Source organism: Mixophyes fleayi, chromosome 3 (assembly GCF_038048845.1).
Source record: "Mixophyes fleayi isolate aMixFle1 chromosome 3, aMixFle1.hap1, whole genome shotgun sequence".
Taxonomy (NCBI): Eukaryota; Metazoa; Chordata; class Amphibia; order Anura; family Limnodynastidae; genus Mixophyes; species Mixophyes fleayi.
The window spans coordinates 34966359-34988417 of record NC_134404.1 but is presented as its reverse complement, the minus strand read 5'-3'; the positions used below and the strand labels follow the sequence as shown (position 1 = coordinate 34988417).

General features: G+C 43.6%; 1 protein-coding gene across 2 annotated transcripts in view; it reads right to left on the bottom strand.

Moving 5' to 3' along the window:
• Nucleotides 1-22059, bottom strand: part of ITSN2 (intersectin 2) — a 121303-nt gene that overhangs the window by 5418 nt on the left and 93826 nt on the right. For both annotated transcript variants that reach the window (XM_075201354.1, XM_075201353.1), the window contains 10 exons: nt 17246-17367; nt 16712-16818; nt 16190-16373; nt 14587-14685; nt 14339-14506; nt 12381-12593; nt 10891-11012; nt 9816-9898; nt 1251-1334; nt 573-746 (listed from right to left, as the gene is read on the bottom strand). In XM_075201354.1, the coding sequence (XP_075057455.1) occupies nt 573-746; nt 1251-1334; nt 9816-9898; nt 10891-11012; nt 12381-12593; nt 14339-14506; nt 14587-14685; nt 16190-16373; nt 16712-16818; nt 17246-17367 (1356 nt within the window). The remainder of the gene's footprint in view (nt 1-572; nt 747-1250; nt 1335-9815; nt 9899-10890; nt 11013-12380; nt 12594-14338; nt 14507-14586; nt 14686-16189; nt 16374-16711; nt 16819-17245; nt 17368-22059) is intronic.

The window sequence follows — 22059 nt, the reverse complement described above, 5'->3', positions numbered from 1 at the left end:
AAGAGAAAAATGAGATTTAAGTCTATTTTTCGATGCGGAATTAAGTTTTGTTTAAAGCGGCCCCACACAAGAACTTCAATGGATGTCTGCCCCCTAGGGTCCGGATACTTAAAGTCAGTGAGGACCTCTGGTGGTGAGCTGCTGTAAAGACAGAGAGCTGAAACAGGGAATGTTCCACTGCATGAACTAGAAACAACAGCCGGCTGTTAGGATTCTAGAACCGCTCTCTATAATTATTATTATTATCTTTGACTTATAAGGCGCCACAAAGGGTCCGCAGCGCCGTACATTACATATACAGAAAACAGAGAACCAAGACACAACATGATACAGAAAGAACAAAATATAAACAAACACAAGTGACAGGGTAAAGCAAATCAGATAATTTCTGGGACAGATCGTGAAAGGGATGGTAGAAATCAGCGAGAAGTAGGCCGAAGCTTAAAAAACAGGGAAAACAGGGCTAGGGAAGCAGGCCAAGAGGTACAGAGGGTGATGGAATAGAAGGAGCACAGAAGGAAAGAGGGCTCTGCCCATTAGATAATTATAAAACATCGGCAATACGGACTTACCATCAGGAGAAAACTGGTCTCGATCAAACACAGTGATACAAAGTACGTCCTGGTACAGGTCCTTCAGGAAGAATTGGCAGTTAAAATTCCACTTTGGGCTCAGCGTGTCTGTCATTGCCCGGCTTGTGTAGCTCTGGGAGCCCATGCTAACCTCGCAGTACGGGTTACTCTTCCCTGGAGGAGAAAACACATTTACATCAGGACTTCCAGTCTCCTCTTACAGTAGCCCCATAGATCGCCTGGATGGGCTATACCTATCCTGCCCAAGGTTCCTAAATATCCAAGGACCCCCCACCATACCAAGCTGTATTAACCGATTTCTTGTATATCTGTCCCATCCCTTTATTGCTAGCAGCATCTTAAATGGCCAGTAATCCCAAAATAAAAATGGACTTCTAAAAGAACGTTCACAAATAGATAAGGAACCATTTCAGGAGCTTATTGGAATGGGATAAGGGATAATGGGAAGGTTCTGACTGTAAAGGGAGATATTTTCCTGCACACAGCAGGCTTCCCGTCTTCTTTAGACAAGTTAAGCCAAAAATTGGTGATGACAGAGAACAATAGCTTGCAGAGCAAACGTTAAAACGATGGTAAATGCCTCAAGTTCTGTCATGCTACAGGAATTTTATTGTCCTCGCTGGCTCCAGATGCTATGGGACAGGAGGGCGCTCTTACCATTGGGTTTACAGGCCTTCAGTTCTGCTGCTTCGATGACTTGCACCATTAGACGCCCAATTCCAGATGACTTCTGAGACCTCGCTGCATATAAAAGGAAGACAAAACTCTGCATAAACTCCACTATACTTATATACTGTATGATATTACACTTTAATATGAAAGCAGACTTGCGCAGAGGATGCCCATATATTAATAAAACATATATAAAATAATTGCAATATAAAGAACAGACATAAATATATATATACACACACATATATATACACACACACACACATATATATATATATATATATATATATATATATATATATATATATATATATATATATATATATATATATATATATATAAATAAATGTATATATAGACTCATAAGCTGTAGACAAACAAAATTGTCTCCGACGATCTATTAGCTGATAGAGAGGAATACCCTCTGTTAATTATCTTATAAGTCCACCAACTGAAAGGTGGTCCAAATGTATAAAAATACAAAAATATATCACAAGGTTGAGTATAGGAAATTCAGTGTGTCCATCTTGAAGTTGTAATTAGATGAAAAATATACCGTCCGTGTTGAACAAACAGCATAATTGTAACTGAAGACCACACATAAATTCAGTATTACTGGACAATTTCCACACGCTCTTGATGTAGCAACCATGAGTTAGTCCAACAATAAATGAGAGTGATCTTAGCCCTTGACGGGTTTACTCACCGCCCTAGTAGTAAGCTGTTACTAGACGAACCTTTTACCGCATTCGCGGCTCTTGTAAAAACAGATTCAAGTCTCTTCGTGGTGCGCACCAATAGTAATCCGGGCGGAAACAAAGTGTCAAGGTAAAGTTTCTCCTTCAGATTGGTCTTTAGTTGAAAACGAATACTTCTAGATTCCAGATACTCAATCCAAATAATATTTAGGAAATCCTCTGAAGCTACTGCGACGCATTTCGTCTGCCAAAGCAGACTTTATCAAGCAATGTAGCTAAATCTGTCATCAGTGACTTTTTATAGGGAAAAATCCTCATTATCTCAATTGAAGCCATCATCATCATCATTTATTTATATAGCGCCACTAATTCCGCAGCGCTGTACAGAGAACTCATTCACATCAGTCCCTGCCCCATTGGAGCTTACAGTCTGGATGCAAACACATTAAGCTTTTAAAAGTTAGTGAATGTGTGTACAGACTACAACGTGGCCGCCTTACACAGCTGTTCTCTGGAAGCACCATAGTGGGGCGCCCAGGAAGCACTTACAGACCGTGTAGAGTGCTTGCATATATTATGTGGGACAGGCTCCCCAGCCTTACTATAAGCTTGACGAATAACAGCCGTAATCCACCTAGCAATAATTACTTTAGAATGCTAGCCAGCCTCTTTTGTGAGCATGATAAAGACTCAAAAGATCAGTCTTGCGCATCTTCTGAGACCTCTGCACATAAATTCGGAAGACTCGGACAACATTGAGAAAACCAAAAGAAATATCATCAAACTGAATACATAAAATCATTCAGGACCGGAATGACAATGTGTTGATTTAGATAAAAACCAGACACAACCGTAGGAAGTAAAGATGTCCTGTTACGAAGAACTGCCCTGTTTTTATGAAAAACAAGAAGAGGAGACTTGTAAGATAAAGCAGCAAGCTCTGAAAAACTGTGCGTGCCGCAGAAATGGGCAAAACCGTTTTCTAGGATAGAAATTTGAATTCCACTGTATTCAAAGGTTCAAAAAGGCGGATGCTGTAAAGCATTCAACACCAAATTCAAATCCCATGGTGGTACCGGAAGAACATATGGAGGTTGTACATGGAGAACGCCCTGAATGAAAATGTGGACATAAGGAATGACAGCAAGTTTTCTTTGAAAGAAGACAGAAAAAGCTGACACCTGACCTTAAAAAGAACTAAGGCGCAAACCTGCATCCAACCACTCCTGCAAGAACACAAGTAACCTGGCCAAGCAAAAAGAAGAAGTAGGATATCCCTTCTTTTTACACCAGTCAATAAGTTTTCCAGGCTCGATGAGAAATCTTTGCAGAGGCTGGTTTCCAAGCACAAAGCATGGTTTTCACCACAAGTTCGGAAACACCTTAGCGCTTAGGATCATAGCCTTAACAGTCACACCGTTAAAGCCAGACGTTGTAAACGTAGATGACAAAAAGGGATCTTGAGTTAATAGATCTGGGCGTAGCGGCAACCGCCAGGTCCGAGCTCGTCGGTGTACCAGGCCCTCTGTGGCCAATCCGGCGCCATCAGAAGAACTGGAACACCCTCTCTCTTTACCTTTCTTAACATCCTTGGAAGCATGGCTATCGGTGGAAAAAAGGTACACTAAGCAATACCTCCAAGGGACAGACATGGCGTCTACTGCAACAGCCATAGGATCTCTTGCACGGGAGCAGAAGAGGAGAACCTTGTGGTTCATCCGAGATGCCACCATGTCGATATTCGGGTGACACCATCATTCCACCAACTGATAAAACACCTTCGGATGAAGGGACAATTTCCGCCCGGCCAAGGGACTTTTGGTACCGCTCTGATGATTGATGTATGCCACTAATGTGGCATGGTCTGACTGAATCTTCACTGGCCTTCCCTGCAGCAAGTGTTGTGCGCTTATAAAGCATGAAGACTGCTCACAGTTCAAAGACATTGATTGGAAGCTTGGATTCCTTTTGAGTACAAAAACCCTGAAACCGTGCATGAAGACAGAAGGCCTCAAATCTCGAAGGCTGGCATCCTTTGTGATTAAATTTTAAATTGATAAAGTGCGTCCCCTGGCGAGAATCTGTTTATGTAACCACCAAAGGAGCAACTAACTGGTCTGCGGAGACAGGTGAAATACCTGGGCCGCCAGATTCAGATGGTATTTGTTGCATTGCAACAGAAGAACCAAATGGGACTGCTGTGCATGAAACTGAGCAAACTGGACCGGCTAGAAAGTCGATACATGTTGCCAAAAATGCTCATGGCGAAATGTACCGAAGGCTACCTTGCCACCAACCAAGATCTTACCCTATTCTACAAGGCTAGAATCCTGTCTTGGTTGGTAAGAACACCCGTTTTGATGGATGTGAAATAAAAATACTCAAAAAGATAATTTGCTGAGATGGGAGCAACTTGGACTTTTTGAAGTTGAGAATCCAACCGTGAAACTGTAGAGTCTGGATTACTACTTCGCTATGTCGCCTACAGCACCTTTGGAGACATTAAAAGAAGATCGTCCAGACAAGGGATGATTGTAATCCTCTTGGATTTTAGCAGAGCAGCCATGACCGGCATGATCTCTGTGAAGATACGTGGGGTCGTAGCCAGACCAAAAGAAAGAGCCTGAAATTGTTAGTGCTGTGACCGAACCGCAAACCTCAAAAGAAACGGATGACCCCTCTAGATAGGTACATGAAGATAGGCATTTATGATGTCTAGAATCCCCATGAATTTTCTATGTTCCATGCCGTAAATGACAGAGCTCAAAGACTTGATCTTGAACCTGGGCACTGTGACATGGGTGTTGAAAGATTTTCAGAGTCAGAATAAGCCCTTTGGTTTTAGTACGAGAAAAAGGTTGTAATAAAAACCCAAACCTCTTTGAGAAACTGGCACAGGAATCATCACTCCGGAATAAAGGAGGGATAGAAACGTTTCTCGTAAAACCAGTCGCTTTCGTGGACAAGTGGGAAGCCCTATGGCAAAAACTGTCTGGGAGAAAGACAGAGCAGACCGATCTTGTATCCTCAATTCACTACACCCAAGCCCAGACATCGGTAGTAGACTGCAACCACTGATCCCTAAACAAGAAAAGATCAGCTCACACCACTGCCGACAGCGGAGGAGCAAAATGTCCGGTCATGCGGACTGCTTGCTTGCAGGTTTCGCTGCTGGACGTCGAACCGACTAGGCCTGGCGCCCACGCAGCAAACCACCCCTAGGGGCGGATGACTGGCCTGTAGAAGATTGGCCTGAGGAATATTAACCCCGAAAACTTCCTGAGGACTGAAAGGACTGGAATTTGGATAATCTTTGTTTGGGAGCATTAACTGGGAGAAAAGTGCCCTTTCAACCTGTAGCTTGACTGATAATGGAGTCAAGCTGAGGTCCAAACAAAAGACCCCCAGAAAACGGTATGGTCTCAAGCACCTTTTCAGACTCCCCATCAGCCTTCCAGGACTTAAGGCAGAGAATACGACGAGCTGAAATACGTGCACCAATCAGTCCCGCGCATATAGCTGTCTCTTGTAAATAATCTATCGCCCTCTGAATTTGCTCCACTAATGGAAGCAGTTCAGAGGAAGGCCTGCCTGGTAACAAACCCTGAAAACGGTGTTTTGACCAGCGTTCTACTGCTTTGTTAACCCACGCAGATGCCAAAGCAGGCCTGAAAGAGGTTCATGCTGCCACAAAAATGAACTTAAGGACGGCCTTAACCTAATGGTCTGTATAATCCTTAAGAGTGGCTGTGGTAGGACAAGGAATAGTAGTTACCTTGGCTAACCTTGTAACTGCAGCATCCAAAAGTGGAAGCGTCTACCATTTAGCAAAAAATTTCAGGAGGAAAAGGATAAACCGACTGCAGTCACCAAAATACTTGGAACTTGCTATCTGGGGAAGTCCAAGGCTCTGACAACAAATCTTCCAATAAAGAAGAAGCCAGGAGAAAGAAAGAATTATTTTTTTCTTATTTATTTATTTTTTTCTTTTCCATGCAAAAAGAGCCTGTGCAACATGAGGAACCTCTTACTTAGGAAAGTGAAGTACATGACACACAGCTTGTATTAATTCCTCCACACTCTGGCGAACCGAATGAATCTCTTCCACAACCGAAGGAGCATCCATGTCAGAATTCACCAATAAATTACCTTCATTCTGGGAACTACAGTCAAATCTGACTTATTTTCCTGAAGTTGTGGCGCCATCTTCCTACGCTTATGTGAGGAAGACGGTGCCGCAGATTGTAACATCCTCTCTAAGAGGAAGAAACCTAAACCAAACCCTGTACAGAGGATGTAATTCCCTGTACCCAAGCAGGCTGTACAGACTCCGCCAGGGAGAAACAGTCAAACCTTGACTTAGCGAACTAGAACCCATGTCAGTTGCTACAGTGCAAGCAGAATCAGAAGATGGAGCGACCACAGCCTGTGACAGCACCAACTGAGCAAGTTCAGCCACCGTATTGGAGAGAGACCGAACTCAGGCATGTGTTGCCGTATGTAAAGCAGCAGCTGCTGTATTACACCGTATGCTCTTTGAAAGCCGGCAGGCTGCGCACAGAGCCTGCACGCCTTACTGACCTGATGGTAACTTAACGTGACAGACAGCCCAGGTGAAACTCAACATTGATGTAACACCAGCTTTACCACGCATGGCTTTTCCCCTTCTACCTTGTTAACAGATGGGACAAAACACAAACAAAACAGTGTAATAAACAGTGTAACAAAACAATATAAATAACAAGCAGCACACAAAACTGAACAGAAAGTGAGCCTGGAATACAGCCAATAAAGCCCCAGAGTAAAAGTAATAGACTTTTGAAAATAACAATCCCCAAACCTTTCTATCAGGACTCAGGACAGAAAAGGGAAGCTATAAAATGGCTGTTTATTCTGGTGTCTGCACACATAATAGTGAGAGACCACCATGGAGAAAGTGTAATAGATTCCCCCAGGGCCCAGCACTGCATTGGTAACATTCAACAATCCAGTGCCTAGCAGAGCTCACTATGCTAGTGACCTTTGCCTGACCCTGTCTCCTGAGCTAAAAATGGAATCTTTTTTTTTCTCCATAGAATGACTTCTCCTAGTAAGAAGCAGCCTGCTCAGGGACACACTGCGATTTTCTACCCCTCTTTCTCAGCATTGTGCTGGGAGAAGGTTTCACTTACCTTCTGCCATCCCTCCTCACGCAGTGTCTGCAGTCTATTTGACTGTCAGATCAGGAGGACGGACATAGCCTGCGGCGACTGTGCCCGGCTCCTAGGAGGGTATGAAAACGTTGGGAGAGGGAGGCTGGCAACAGAGGCACCTCTCACAGCACCTCCAATCCCCCCTCTCCATACAGCGCTTGCTGCACGCAATATATTAACTGTGAGACCACCTATGTTATCTACGTGCTGGAGTGCCCTTGTGGACTCCAGTACGTAGGTAGAACCACTTGCTCTCTAAAATGCCGGTTTAGAGAGCATAGGCTTAATATTCTTAAAGGTGTACATAACCATAGTGTGTCTAGGCACTTTTGAGATAACCACAACAGCAACCCAAGGGGTCTGTTAGTTATTGGGGTTGAGACAATTGATGTGACATTGAGGAAGGGGGGATGGATATAAGAGACTCTGCAGAGGAGAAGTCTCATGGATGTTTAAATTGCAAACTTTATACCCTGAAGGCTTAAATGAAACAATGGAATTCAACGACTGGTATTTATAGTAGAGGCCAGTTCAGAGGGGCTAGAACTGGAGTCTATTATAGGTATATAAATCATTAACTGCTGGTGATATTGAATGTAACACATATATAAGAAGCGGTGAATTGCCTCGTTTTTCAATATCACGGGTATCTTCAGAATTGTAATTAATAGCTATATTTATAGCGAAGTTTTTATTTAGCGATTGTTATTATTATTGTTATCTTTATTGTTATTTATGTGTATTTTTATATTTATTATTATTTTTTATTTGTCGATTATATATATATATATATATATATATATATTTTTTCTTTTATTATTATTATTATTTATTATTATACATGTGTATTTATGTGTGCTATACACGTTTGGTATTTACAACATGCTCATATTTTACATTTATATATATTCTTTAGTATTGTAACTATTGGTAAATGGTTAAAAGGTGGTTCCACCAATTACTACACAGATTAAGCAATTTGTCTCTTTATTTGACATATGGCTTCAATTGAGATAATGAGGATTTTTCCCTATAAAACGTCACCGATGGCAGATTTAGCTACATTGCTTGATAAAGTCTGCTTTGGCAGACGAAACGCGTCGCAGTAGCTTCAGAGGATTTTCCTAAATATTATTTGGATTGAGTATCTGGAATCTAGAAGTATTCGTTTTCAACTAAAGACCAATCTGAAGGAGAAACTTTACCTTGACGCTTTGTTTCCGCCTGGATTACTATTGGTGCGCACATATTTTTCATCTAATTACAACTTCAAGATGGACACACTGAATTTCCTATACTCAACCTTGTGATATATTTTTGTATTTTTATACATTTGGACCACCTTTCAGTTGGTGGACTTAGAGAGGAATACCCTCTGTTAATTATCTTATATCAGCTAATAGATCATCGGAGACAATTTTGTTTGTCTACAGCTTATGAGTCTATATATACATTCATTTTTATATATATATATATATTTATTTATATGTCTGTGTATTTATATTGCAATTATTTTATATATGTTTTATTAATAAATATATGGGCATCCTCTGCGCAAGTCTGCTTTTTCTAAATTTCTTGTATGTTAAACAGAGGGTTTGCACTACCTCTATTGAGTTGCTGCATTTGATGCCTATTTCTTAAAATAATTTGGTTAAATAACATAAGCGGCCGGAGCTTGCAGAGTATAATTGGTGACTTTAATATGAAACTTATGACCATAAAATAAACTTATTGTATAATCTCCTACAAATTATTAAAGTAATTTCATCGTTCTCCAATAAGCATTGTCTATACATTTGGTGTTACAGTAAATACAATACAGGTGACTTGGTAAGTTTCCATAGGTTCAGGCTTCAGGAAGGTCCAGTGTAATGCAGTCCATAGGTCAGTTCAAACAACCCCCTCCAAGGGTGGGGGTCAGCTTTCCAAGAGTAGGGGTCAGCTCTCCAGATGATGAATACTAATGTTCCCGCCGATAATTAGTTTAAACTGATCTATTAGCATTACACAGACAACATCATTCTAATCATTTATTCCCTATCATCCATAACTAGCGCACGCAATGTACGATCCTTTCGGCGAATGAACCGGACTTCTGCGAATAAATAGGGGATTAGAATGATACCAGACATGACATGTTTCCTATGACCTGACCCTTAGATCTCACTAATGTGTACATATAACCTTATAATATATAACTATAAACCAAATAACATCTGCTCATAAACAACTGTGGATTGGAACTATTATAAATATGAAATATATATATATATAAGTGAATGTGTAAGTGCAAGTGTATGCATGTGGGATTTATCGTGTGATTGCGCCATGACACGTGGCGTACTGATCGCAAGGTAAAACAATATTAATCAAAATACTTTCTTTCATCCAAATACACGATTTTGACACGGTGGCAGACACAGACTAATTCCGGCAACATTAACTACAAAGTTAGAAAGTAATTTGTGTTAAGCGATGATTCCTTCATATTCCACTATATAAACATGAACAGAAACTACCACAAATTACAAATATTGTTAAAAAGACAATTACTATTGTTTTGTTCATTTATGTTCCTGAAATCAGTCTATATTTCTCTATCTTTAAAGAACACACAGAAAATACTTGGTGACAGTGGGAATAAGTGATGTCTGTACCTTGATAAGCCTTTTCCCTCTTCTTCTTCTCGGTGTCAATGAAATTCTCAGAGGCAGATTTGATTTTTTGAACCCAGGCGGTTCTAACAAAGATAACACAACATTACTCCGTCATATCACTAACACACATGTAATGTGAGTCAATATGCATGTTTCAGCTTTGTTTCATATAGGAGGTATGTTTCACACCACAGTTTTCCCACATCAGTTTGTAAAACACCTTTGCATCAGTGTAACAGGAACCTCACATTACTACAATGTACTGCTGGGGGACCCTGGTCCTTCCATTATATAAAACTCTCAGTCTGTGGCTTCCTTCCATTCTCCTTCTCATATCATGTCACTGCCTCTGTCACATGCAGCCCTGTCCTCACTAACACATCACTTATCTCCTGATATACTCTGTGCTGCTGGGTGACCCTGCTCCTTCCACTATATAACTCTCAGTCTGTGGCTTCCTTCCATTCTCCTTCTCATATCATGTCACTGCCTCTGTCACATGCAGCCCTGTCCTCACTAACACATCACTTATCTCCTGATATACTCTGTGCTGCTGGGTGACCCTGCTCCTTCCACTATATAACTCTCAGTCTGTGGCTTCCTTCCATTCTCCTTCTCATATCATGTCACTGCCTCTGTCACATGCAGCCCTGTCCTCACTAACACATCACTTATTTCCTGATATAATCTGTGCTGCTGAGGAATCTGCTCCTTCCACTATTTAACGCCTAGTCTGTGTCTTCCTATTTGTCTCTATTTCCTCTACTCACATCATGTCACTGCTCCTGTCACATGCAGCTCTGTCCTAACACATCACTAATCTCCCGATATACTCTGTGCTGCTGGGTAACCCCAATAAAACACGCACCATACAAGCTGTGATAGGAGAAAAGTGACAACATCACAGTACATAAGTAAGAAGACTGCATATTTGTCATAGTTACAGGCCGTGGTTAGGCCTGTGTGAGTATAATTCTACGGATGTCCTTCCTGCACTGCACCACCAGAAACTTGGCCAGGCCCCCACAGTGACAGCAGACTTTCTGGACGATAGGATGAAGCACATGAGACTTACCTCTCATTAATGTTATCTGTCCTTAGTGTGTACACCCGGTCTATGTGGGAGATGTGGAACACGGGTTCATCGCTGGATGGGTCACTTGGCAATTTCACCAATACTTCATTCAGAAAAACTGGCTATGGAGAACAAATAACAAAGAAGATGTTTACTACATTTTCAACCTGCAAAATTCCAGATATCCGTCAGCAGATCACATAAGCAGTAATAAGACAAGCAGCATAGTCACACGCAGGCTACCTTGTTAGTATACTGCTGTTTACACTGCTGTGCATGTGGGCAGCACAGAGGCACAGGGTCCTATCTGTGTGTGGAGTTTGGATACTCTCCCTGTGTTTGTGCGGGTTTCCTCTAAGTGCTGCGGTTTCATCCCACACTTCAAAAAAATACTGGTGGTGTTTGTCTGAACAAGTACTAAAAAGTGACATCATACAAGTACTACTAGTAATCCCATTGCTAGTAGACAATGTGGGTATTACTATCATTAGCATACGAAGTAACACTGTATATATTGATAGGTCTTTTATATGTGACCGATGATAATGAATAATAGCTGTTTTTAAAGCTTAGCTATTTCATCTCTCAGTTCCCAATAATCAAGGTAGCAACTATAATAGAATGAAACCAGCTCAGAGAACAGCTACACAAAGACTGTTACTAGACTGCCACATATAGACAGATGAAACTTTAAGGGGTTCTCCAACTCTCAGAGAATTCCTAAGGCTAACAGTGCCCACAAATAGCAGTTAGATGGGGTGCAACCCTTTATTTAATAAGAGTAACATGACCTCCCATAAGGAGTGTTTAAGACTTCAGCCTGGGAGATTATTAAAACCTGCAAAGGTATTTCATACCATATCTTATTATTGGTCAGCCAAGGCTGCCGACGCAGCCCCAGCCAGCAAGGCTGCCGACGCAGCCCCAGCCAGCAAGGCTGCCGACGCAGCCCCAGCCAGCAAGGCTGCCGACGCAGCCCCAGCCAGCAAGGCTGCCGACGCAGCCCCAGCCAGCAAGGCTGCCGACGCAGCCCCAGCCAGCAAGGCTGCCGACGCAGCCCCAGCCAGCAAGGCTGCCGACGCAGCCCCAGCCAGCAAGGCTGCCGACGCAGCCCCAGCCAGCAAGGCTGCCGACGCAGCCCCAGCCAGCAAGGCTGCCGACGCAGCCCCAGCCAGCAAGGCTGCCGACGCAGCTCCAGCCAGCAAGGACATAGTATTTAACAGGCATTAAACCAATTGTACAGGTTTAGTGGTAAAATTACATATAAACAAATAACAAGCAGCCTACATATGGTGCTGTATTGTGCCTTCAACGCTTGTCAATTGTCCCATTATGAAACACTAGACAGTGACTGTTTACGGAGTACACACAGACAGACGATTGTGCAGACACTACTACTGGCCTTTGCCTTTACAATAAACTAAACAGGATTCTTTAGATCAGTAATTTCAGGATATTTCAGAGGGATCAGGATCCATCTGCGTTCTTACCGTTTTGTACATCTTGTATTGGGCGTTGGTTTTAGGGCTGAAAAGCTTGTCTGACCCAGAGGACACAAACTGCTTGACCATGTAAGTCAGGAGCAGGAAGTCACTGAACAGAAACCCGTACAGCTCCTTGCTGCTCTTAGTCTTGTACAGTTTGCCGCTGTGTAGGATCTTCCGAGGCCCCAGGCAGTTTGTAAGGGAGTTAAAAATGATGTGCTGAAAGACAGACAGAAGACACACTATGACTGGTGAGGACAATGTATATAAACTGTATGCAACTACACAGGACAGATATAGAATAGTTTACATACTGATGGGTAAGCATAAGACATAGTTGGGAATACAATAATATTGCATAATGATCCAGTCGTTTAACCATTACTTTATATTACATATACATTCATACATATATCGAATATATAAATGCTTAGTGGCGTGTGTGTGTGGAAAAAAAAAACCGAGCTGCAGCGCCACCTGCTGGGCAGAGTTATACACTGACCTACTAAATTCTTAGTGTGTGTGGGAAAAAAAAATTCAAAAAGGGCTGAAATTTGGTAGGGCTCAAACTCATTTTCGTGAGGTAATTTTACCTCATGAACACACATGTGTAGAGGCGTGCGTTAGTGTGTGTGTGTGTAAAAAACTATTTTCTCAGAAAGGGCTCATCCAATTGACCTGAAATTTGGTATACTGACATTATTTGACAAAAAAATTAGAATAGTCAAGTCAGTTAACTTCCATCATCCCCCCGTGGGAGGGGTAGTAAAGGTTAAATTTACGAGTTGAGGGGTCAAACTCATTTTCGTGAGGTAATTTTACCTCATGAACACACATTAAAAAGGCCGCTTGCGTCGGGAAGTAACGCTCTTCCACTGAGGAGGCCTGGGCTAGGTCCAAATGCATGACAAGAACCTTTTTAAGACCTTAAGTAGCTTGATTTGACTAGAATGCATGAGTATCATGCACGGGTTAACTTGTCTATAATATAAATGCTTAGTGGCGTGTGTTAGTCTGTCTGTGTGGAAAAAATAAAACCAAGCTGCAGCGCCACCTGCTGGGCGGAGTTATACACTGACCTACTAAATTCTTAGTGTGTGTGTGTGGAAAAACAAATTCAGAAAGGGCTGAAATTTGGTATACTAAGATGTTTTTAATTTGTTAATTTATTTTGTTAATTGTTAAAAGTGTTTATAAAGATTTTAAAAAATATATATATATATTTTTTGAAGGAGAAGTGACAGTTGGGAGTGGTTGCCGGCGGTGACAGTGGGGAGTGGTTGGTGGTTGCCGGGGGTGACACTCAGGACCGCTGAGAGAGATCCCTGTGTCTGGATAGACATCTGGATAGATGTGGCGATGAAAATGAAGGATGAGGTGATAGAGAAGAATGATGAGGTGGTGACATGTGGACAAAACCACGTTAAAAAAGGGCGCTTACGTCGGGAAGTAACGCTCTTCCCCTGAGGAGGCCTGGGCTAGCCCCAAATGCATGACAAGAACCTTTTTAACACCTTAAGTAGCTTGATTTGACTAGAATGCATGAGCATCATGCACGGGTTAACTTGTGTATATATATATATCTATATCCATATCCAATCACACACTAACCTGCTACATAGACTGTGTGACTGCGCTCACTGTGACATCACCATCCAATCACACACTAACCTGCTACATAGACTGTGTGACTGCACTGTGCTCACTGTGTGACATCACCATCCAATCACACACTAACCTGCTACATAGATTGTATTTGGCATATTAACACCCACACAATAGAGGCAGCAATTTTATGAGCTGCAGCCAATTTACTAGCAACCAGCGACATCACTGAGGAACCTTGCAAGCTGATAGGTGGCATCTACATAAATAGTGATACAGCCTATAAAATGGCTGCCTCCACAGCATCTGCCCCGTTCCCTGCAGTGTATCTCCCTCCCCAGTGCAGTAACAGTGCTCACCTCGGTAAGACCCTCACACTGGACGTGTGCCTGTATCCATTCCAGCCTGTCCGAGTTCTCCTTCTCTCGCACCCCTTCATTAACCTGAGAGCACAGCTCCTCTGCTCGCTCCAGGGCAAATTTCAGGTTCCCATGATCAGGGTGAGATTCTGGGGTATTCTCCAGGATCTGGTATCAATGTAAACATCACAAGTGAGGGGACGGTTCCTTTAGAAAGAATGACAGGGTGTACTTGGCTAGGTACTCACGTTCTTTATGATGAGGGGATATCGCGTTATCCTTTGCATGGGTTTGAGCAGGAAGCTGGATAGAGGCATTCCCTTGCAGCGTGGGTCAGTCGCTAGTCTCTGCAGGCAAAGAAACACATTAGCCAAAATATCCAGCAAGTAATAATCCTACATTAAATAGAAACTATTACAAAACTGGCATTAAAAAAAAGCAGATCAGAAGATTATAGGAGGTTTATAATACTTTTCAATATCACCCAGTATATATTATAGCTGAGCTAATACCATCTATGCAAGGACTAATTAGGACTAACCATTTGGCCTGTTAGTCTGCTAAAATAAGGTCTTGAGAAAGGGCAGTTGTCTCGCCTCAAAATATTATCTAAAGAAAAATACACCATGGGTCCTAATCTCTGACATATCTCTCGAGACCTTCAAAATCACACGGACACCTGGTTTTAACATTACTGTAAGCACATACAAAGCTGAATTTGTGCAGGGAAAGACGTAAAAAAGGACAATTCATTCCATAACGCCCATTACATCTTCATTTACATTTATAGTTGCCCTTTAGATATAGCTCTGTTGTATAACAGCTGTGTCATTTCATTATGGAGTAACCTAGTTTGGTTTCAACCTGGAGACGGTTTGCTTTGTCTGCCAATCTACCCGTGAGCCCCCGACCTAAAGAACACCACTATCATTCATTTCCTGGCAAGGGGAAGTACACGTGTAGCACATTTATTTATTTATGTTTATCTGGAAACAGTTTATTAAAGTAAATGTAATATACTCTGGCAGTTGCTGCATTTTATACTATTTGTGGCATGCCTATTCCACAGCATATGAACTGAACATGTGAAATGTGTATCCTAGCAATAATCCCACGGTTGTGTGGACAGGCCCAGCTTTTACATAGAAGGTCATCCTGGCAGGCCGAAATCTATTCAGGCACGAAAGAATACCTAGCTTAAAAAAAAGTATTGAAACAAAATAATAACCATCAACATAATGCGGTGTGTGTGTGAGATATATAAGTAAATATATCACCGCTGAGAAGACAGGTGTATCATGGGGTTTTGGTTTGTTGGGTGAAGGTTAGCCCCCTGCCAACTGTCCCATGTCTTCACCAATATCTCTGCCCATCCTCTATGTGTATAACTTTTTATATTGAAGGCTATACATGATAGCTCTCCTTCCCGGGGAGTTCGGGACCACTCCATGCCTGCACACAGGGTCTAAAAAGCTATTGTGCAAATCTGTGGGCGGCATAATATAGATGTCAATGAACAGCTGGGAAATGCATTATGGGTAATAAAGTGGGTCTACCTTAGAGACTTCTCTGTTTTAGGTGTGGAGGTATTGCCAATGAAGCAGTAACATAGATGTACCCATACATTGGAATTTCATTTTGACTAGAGAATATTCTCTTTTAAAGCTACAAGAGCAGAGGGCTCTCTCGCTTCACGGTTAGTATACCGAATGACTCTGTCTACCCCTTTACGGTGCACAGAAAGTCACTGCATTGGGCAAGGCCACTTAAGAAGATGATGCAAGGTAAAAATGTCATTAAATCAAATGTGAATCCAGAGTGAGCTGACCGCTTTATGTGCCATAAACCAACCTTCAGGAAATCTTTAAATTCTGCTTCTTCGTCTGTTTTGGATTGTAACAGGGAAGCTCCATTAAGCTGACAGCTGCAGAAGCGGATATACGCCTGCATGTGTGACAGCTCCGTCGCCAAAATATCACCAATCATCGGAACCGGCATCTTTTCACCACCGGTCTTCTTACGCACCCGCAGCGCCCTGCAACCAGAGCAACGGGTGGAGGTTATATACTAACATTCGCTAGTTATCAGTGTGGAGACAGGAGAGCGAGCAGATCATAGCTACATGCAGCTTGATATGTAATCCAGAGAGACTATATATACTGTACTGTATATACTCTGCACAATCTGTAAACCCGCAAAACTAGGAGCAGCTAAATTTTACGGGGGTGTTTCCACTGACCGTGAAGTGGGCATGCACTTGGCAGATGCGCACACGTACATTTAGCAGTTTGCAAATAGCAATTCCTGCTCATCTGTGCATTTTGCAACAAAATAAATGGCTTTAACCGGCTCCAAAACGGGTTTTGTACTCACTTCAGTAACTTAGTGTTGGACATAATAAGCTCCTTCCAGTTGACAAAGATCAGACCCATTTCAGCCTCGTTCAGGACGCCAGAATCTGTCATTGGTTTCTGGAACACCTGAAATAAATACACAGTGATAAAAAGATTAACGTCACATTCTATAAAGAGGTTGGGAAGAAATCACAGATTAACAAAACCTGCAGGAATCTTAGGATATATTCTTCTACACCTGGCACATGCCCAGTCATAGTACCACATCACTGTTATAAAGCAACTAAAGCTTCACATTTGCTGTAGTGTAATAACAGGTGAGCAGACATGATTGTCCATAGATATCAGAAATCCCGTGATTAATCCAAACAATTATACTAAATAAAGTAAACTCATCACTCCAAGATCTTTTCACTTAAAATTCTGGAAGGACTGAGCCATAACATAGCCCTGGTACGAGGGGTGATGAGGACTTCTGCAGGTGAGTGCTGTAAGGGTGGAGGAAGTGGCCGTACGGTCCGAGAGGAGTACTACTTAATTATACGGCACTCACCTCAATCACAAGCTGGAGGTCGTCCATATACCGCTCCTCCGTCTGGATCAGCTCATGGATGTACCCCTGCCTCTTCCTCTCCATGGGCTGCATAGTGTCCAAGGACTGGAGGTCAGCGCACCCTACAAGTAAGGTAACACCACATCATAATGTATCACAGAACAGCTACTATATACTAGGAAATATATGGGCACCACGGTGGCTTAGTGGTTAGCACTTCTGCCTCACAGCACTGGGGTCATGAGTCTGATTCCCGACCATGGCCTTATCTGTGTGGAGTTTGTATGTTCTCCCTGTGTTCACGTGGGTTTCCTCCCACACTCCAAAAACATACTGGTAGGTTAACTGGCCGCTACTAAATTGACCCTAATCTCTCTCTCTCTCTCTCTCTCTCTGTGTATGTTAGGGAATTTAGACTGTAAGCTCCTATGGGGCAGGGACTGATGTGAGTTCTCTGTACAGCGCTGCAGAATTAGCGGTGCTATATAAATAGCCGATGATGATAACATTTTCAAGAGAGACGAGACAGATATGATAGAAACATTCAAGTGTATCTAAGGTATTAACAGAGCTTATTAGGACATTGTTTATAATACAGGACATACAATGGGATATAATGTAAAATCGGGGAAGAAGATTAGAATGTAACACACGGAAACATTTATTCATAGAAAATATGATTTATCCATGGAACAGTCTCAAGGGACTTAACACGTCAAGGTGATAAACATAAGGCTATTGTGACGACTTATTAACACCCCCCCGCGACAGCAAACAAAACTCATTAGTCAAAGACATGGGCAGACTATCATCATCATCACCATTTATTTAAATAGCGCCACTGATTCCGCAGCGCTGTACAGAGAACTCACTCACATCAGTCCCTGCCCCATTGGTGCTTACAGTCTAAATTCCCTAACATAGAGAGACAGAGAGACTAGGGTCAATTTTTGATAGCAGCCAATTGACCTACTAGTATGTTTTTGAAGTGTGGGAGGAAACCGGAGCACCCGGAGGAAACCCATGCAAACACGGGGAGAACATACAAACTCCTCACAGATAAGGCCATGATCGGGAATTGAACTCATGACCCCAGTTTTGCACCAAGTCAGAGCTGGCACCTGAAGAGAGTTTTCTTAGGAATGGCCCCAATACACAATATGTACCTTCATCACTACAATAATCTCACGCCACAAAATAAAACCTTGTTACTGTACTGGTCCACATAATATGCACATCGGTGCATCTACTCAGCAGTCACACCTAACTCCTCACCCTCTGTCTGTGCACACGGCTGCTCCTGCACTAATGCAGCCATCTGGCTACACAAACCTCTGCACTGCAGCAGACATATATGCGCACTGGTGCAAACAGAGTGAAAGCTGCTGTTTTGCCCTTCGTCTATAACCTCCAGTGGAGGCAGCTATTTTGTGTGCTGAAGCATTATTAATGAGAATGTTTCTTGTCTCTGGGATATCCTTTGTTCCCAGTGAGGCTGCTTCCTCAAATATTGGTTTAGCGCACACAATGGCTGCCTCCACCATGTGTAGATGAGAGGTGCACTTTAATAAATGTCTGTAGAACACGTTACCATTACATAATATGTCCTCTGGTGCACTACACAGTAAGACGCACTGTAATTAGTGGTAATATCACGTGACTGCTTCCTGACATGACACTAAGAATGCGAGGCGTGACATTTTGGAATGCTCATGGTTTGCTGCCTGGTAATTAGACATTTTTAGACTGAAATGGGACAATTATTCTGCCCGTCAGTGCCCAAATGAGTTTCTTCGCAGAATGGAAATAGCAAAACATCTTATCTTTTTATCTATGTGTTTATCCATTCTAGTGGTTTAAAAATAATTGTGTCAAAACATTTCAATATAGGATTAAAGGATCAGGCCTTATATACATGGATGCTGAAAAATACTTAAAAGAGTAGATAAAACCTTGCACTTCATTCTCACTTTAACACAGCATTCAAATCATGTTCTCAAAGCTTCCCTGCAGCATAGTGTATTGAGTACTAAATGAGTGCTCCCATATAACTCCATTACATTATACCTAGGAGTGACATCTGCAGGCAAAACCATTCAACTACCTACCAGAAATGTCAGATCAAAAATAACACTCCTACCACCTTTGCGGGACACATGCTGCCCTGCTCTCCCCTTGGAGGGGGAAAGAGGGGGAAGGAGAGAGAGCGAATGAAGCACAGCCGAGAGGGAGGGGAGGGAGGGAGGGAGGGCGAGCGAATGAAGCGCAGCCGAGAGGGGAGGGAGGGAGGGAGGGCGAGCGAGCGAATGAAGCCCAGCCGAGAGGGGAGGGAGGGAGGGAGGGCGAGCGAATGAAGCGCAGCCGAGAGGGGAGGGAGGGGGAGCGAATGAAGCACAGCCGAGAGGGGAGGGAGGGAGGGAGGGGGAGCGAATGAAGCGCAGCCGAGAGGGGAGGGAGGGAGGGAGGGCGAGCGAATGAAGCGCAGCCGAGAGGGGAGGGAGGGAGGGAGGGAGGGCGAGCGAATGAAGCGCAGCCGAGAGGGGAGGGAGGGGGAGCGAATGAAGCACAGCCGAGAGGGGAGGGAGGGAGGGAGGGAGGGGGAGCGAATGAAGCACAGCCGAGAGGGGAGGGAGGGAGGGAGGGGGAGCGAATGAAGCACAGCCGAGAGGGGAGGGAGGGAGGGAGGGGGAGCGAATGAAGCACAGCCGAGAGGGGAGGGAGGGAGGGGGAGCGAATGAAGCACAGCCGAGAGGGGAGGGAGGGAGGGAGGGAGGGGGAGCGAATGAAGCACAGCCGAGAGGGGAGGGAGGGAGGGAGGGAGGGGGAGCGAATGAAGCACAGCCGAGAGGGGAGGGAGGGAGGGGGAGCGAATGAAGCACAGCCGAGAGGGGAGGGAGGGAGGGGGAGCGAATGAAGCACAGCCGAGAGGGGAGGGAGGGAGGAGGAGCGAATGAAGCACAGCCGAGAGGGGAGGGAGGGAGGAGGAGCGAATGAAGCACAGCCGAGAGGGGAGGGAGGGAGGAGGAGCGAATGAAGCACAGCCGAGAGGGGAGGGAGGGAGGAGGAGCGAATGAAGCACAGCCGAGAGGGGAGGGAGGGAGGAGGAGCGAATGAAGCACAGCCGAGAGGGGAGGGAGGGAGGAGGAGCGAATGAAGCACAGCCGAGAGGGGAGGGAGGGAGGAGGAGCGAATGAAGCACAGCCGAGAGGGGAGGGAGGGAGGGGGAGCGAATGAAGCACTGCCGAGAGGGGAGGGAGGGAGGGAGGGGGAGCGAATGAAGCACAGCCGAGAGGGGAGGGAGGGAGGGGGAGCGAATGAAGCACAGCCGAGAGGGGAGGGAGGGAGGGAGGGGGAGCGAATGAAGCACAGCCGAGAGGGGAGGGAGGGAGGGGGAGCGAATGAAGCACAGCCGAGAGGGGAGGGAGGGAGGGGGAGCAAATGAAGCACAGCCGAGAGGGGGGTAGGGGGAGAATCGAATGAAGCACAGAGGAGAGGGGAGGGAGAGCGAATGAAGTTCAGAGGAGGGGAGCGAGAGATAATGAAGCACAGGGGAGAGGGGTATGATACGATTTTTCAATACCGAGTACAGAGACATTGAGTAGACCGATATTTAAAATGCGAACACTGACACTCCGACAGGACAGAAACAGTGACTTACCATTACACTGACACAGTAGCTTCCCGACCCCATGTGTAGTACATGAGATTGTAGCTTTCATTTATTTAGTGCATTCTAAAAAAATGACAGCTAGAATCTGATCGGTTGTTATTGTGCGTCATTTTGGACCCGCCCCCGTTGCGTCATTTGACAGCGGGGGGCGGGGCCAAATGCTGCGATTCACCGAGAATTGCGGCGTTTGGGACCTACTTCTGCCCACAAGTGGGCAGACCTGGGAGATTGCCACACTCTCCCGGGAGTCCATGAGACTCTCGCAAAATGCGGGAGTCTCCCGGATATTCCGGGAGAGTTAGCAAGTATGAATTATTCTGTAAAAATAAAAACAATGACAGAATCTGATTGGTTGCTATGGACAACACTTCCATTTCTATGGAATTACCTGTTGTGCAGGTTTTATAAAAGGTCCATCACTATGTTCTAATTTACATGCACTGTTCAGTCTTTTTAAGTGGGTTAAAATGTCTGAAATACTTATATATGTAAATGAGCCCTTCAATTGGAAACGCTGCAGCTAAAGTACTTCTTGAGAGACAACTGTTTAGTTTTTTAAGATTAACAGCTTTAGATTACTACAGGAACTGCAGCTACTGAATTTTTCTGTCTGGAAAAATGCAGTTTCCAAAGATGGCCATCTGACAGCAGCTTAAGGCATTAAAACCAACAAATCTGTTCTGAAATAAGATAGAAGTATCAGCAGTTTAACATATTTACAGTCTTAATCTTACCAATAAAATACATGTTAATGGAAACACGTCTGTTTCACAAGCAGTGAGATCAGTCTGTATTATAGAGCTGTAAGTGCTGTTTTATATCATTACACTGAATGGCTGTGGCCTTAATTACCACAATTAGCAATTTCACAATGATGAGATCACTATACACAGTACATGTGCCACAAGTAATGGTTTGTGCTTCCAGGGAGGGAGAGACCATGTGCCAAGTAAATCATTACACCTGCTGCATTCCTGCATACTAAGTAATAAATAATACTGCAATATTGCATAGAATACTATATGGTACCACAGAGTAATAAATAATACTACAACACTGCATAGAATACTATATGGCATCACAGAGTAATAAATAATACTACAACACTGCATAGAATACTATATGGCATCACAGAGTAATAAAT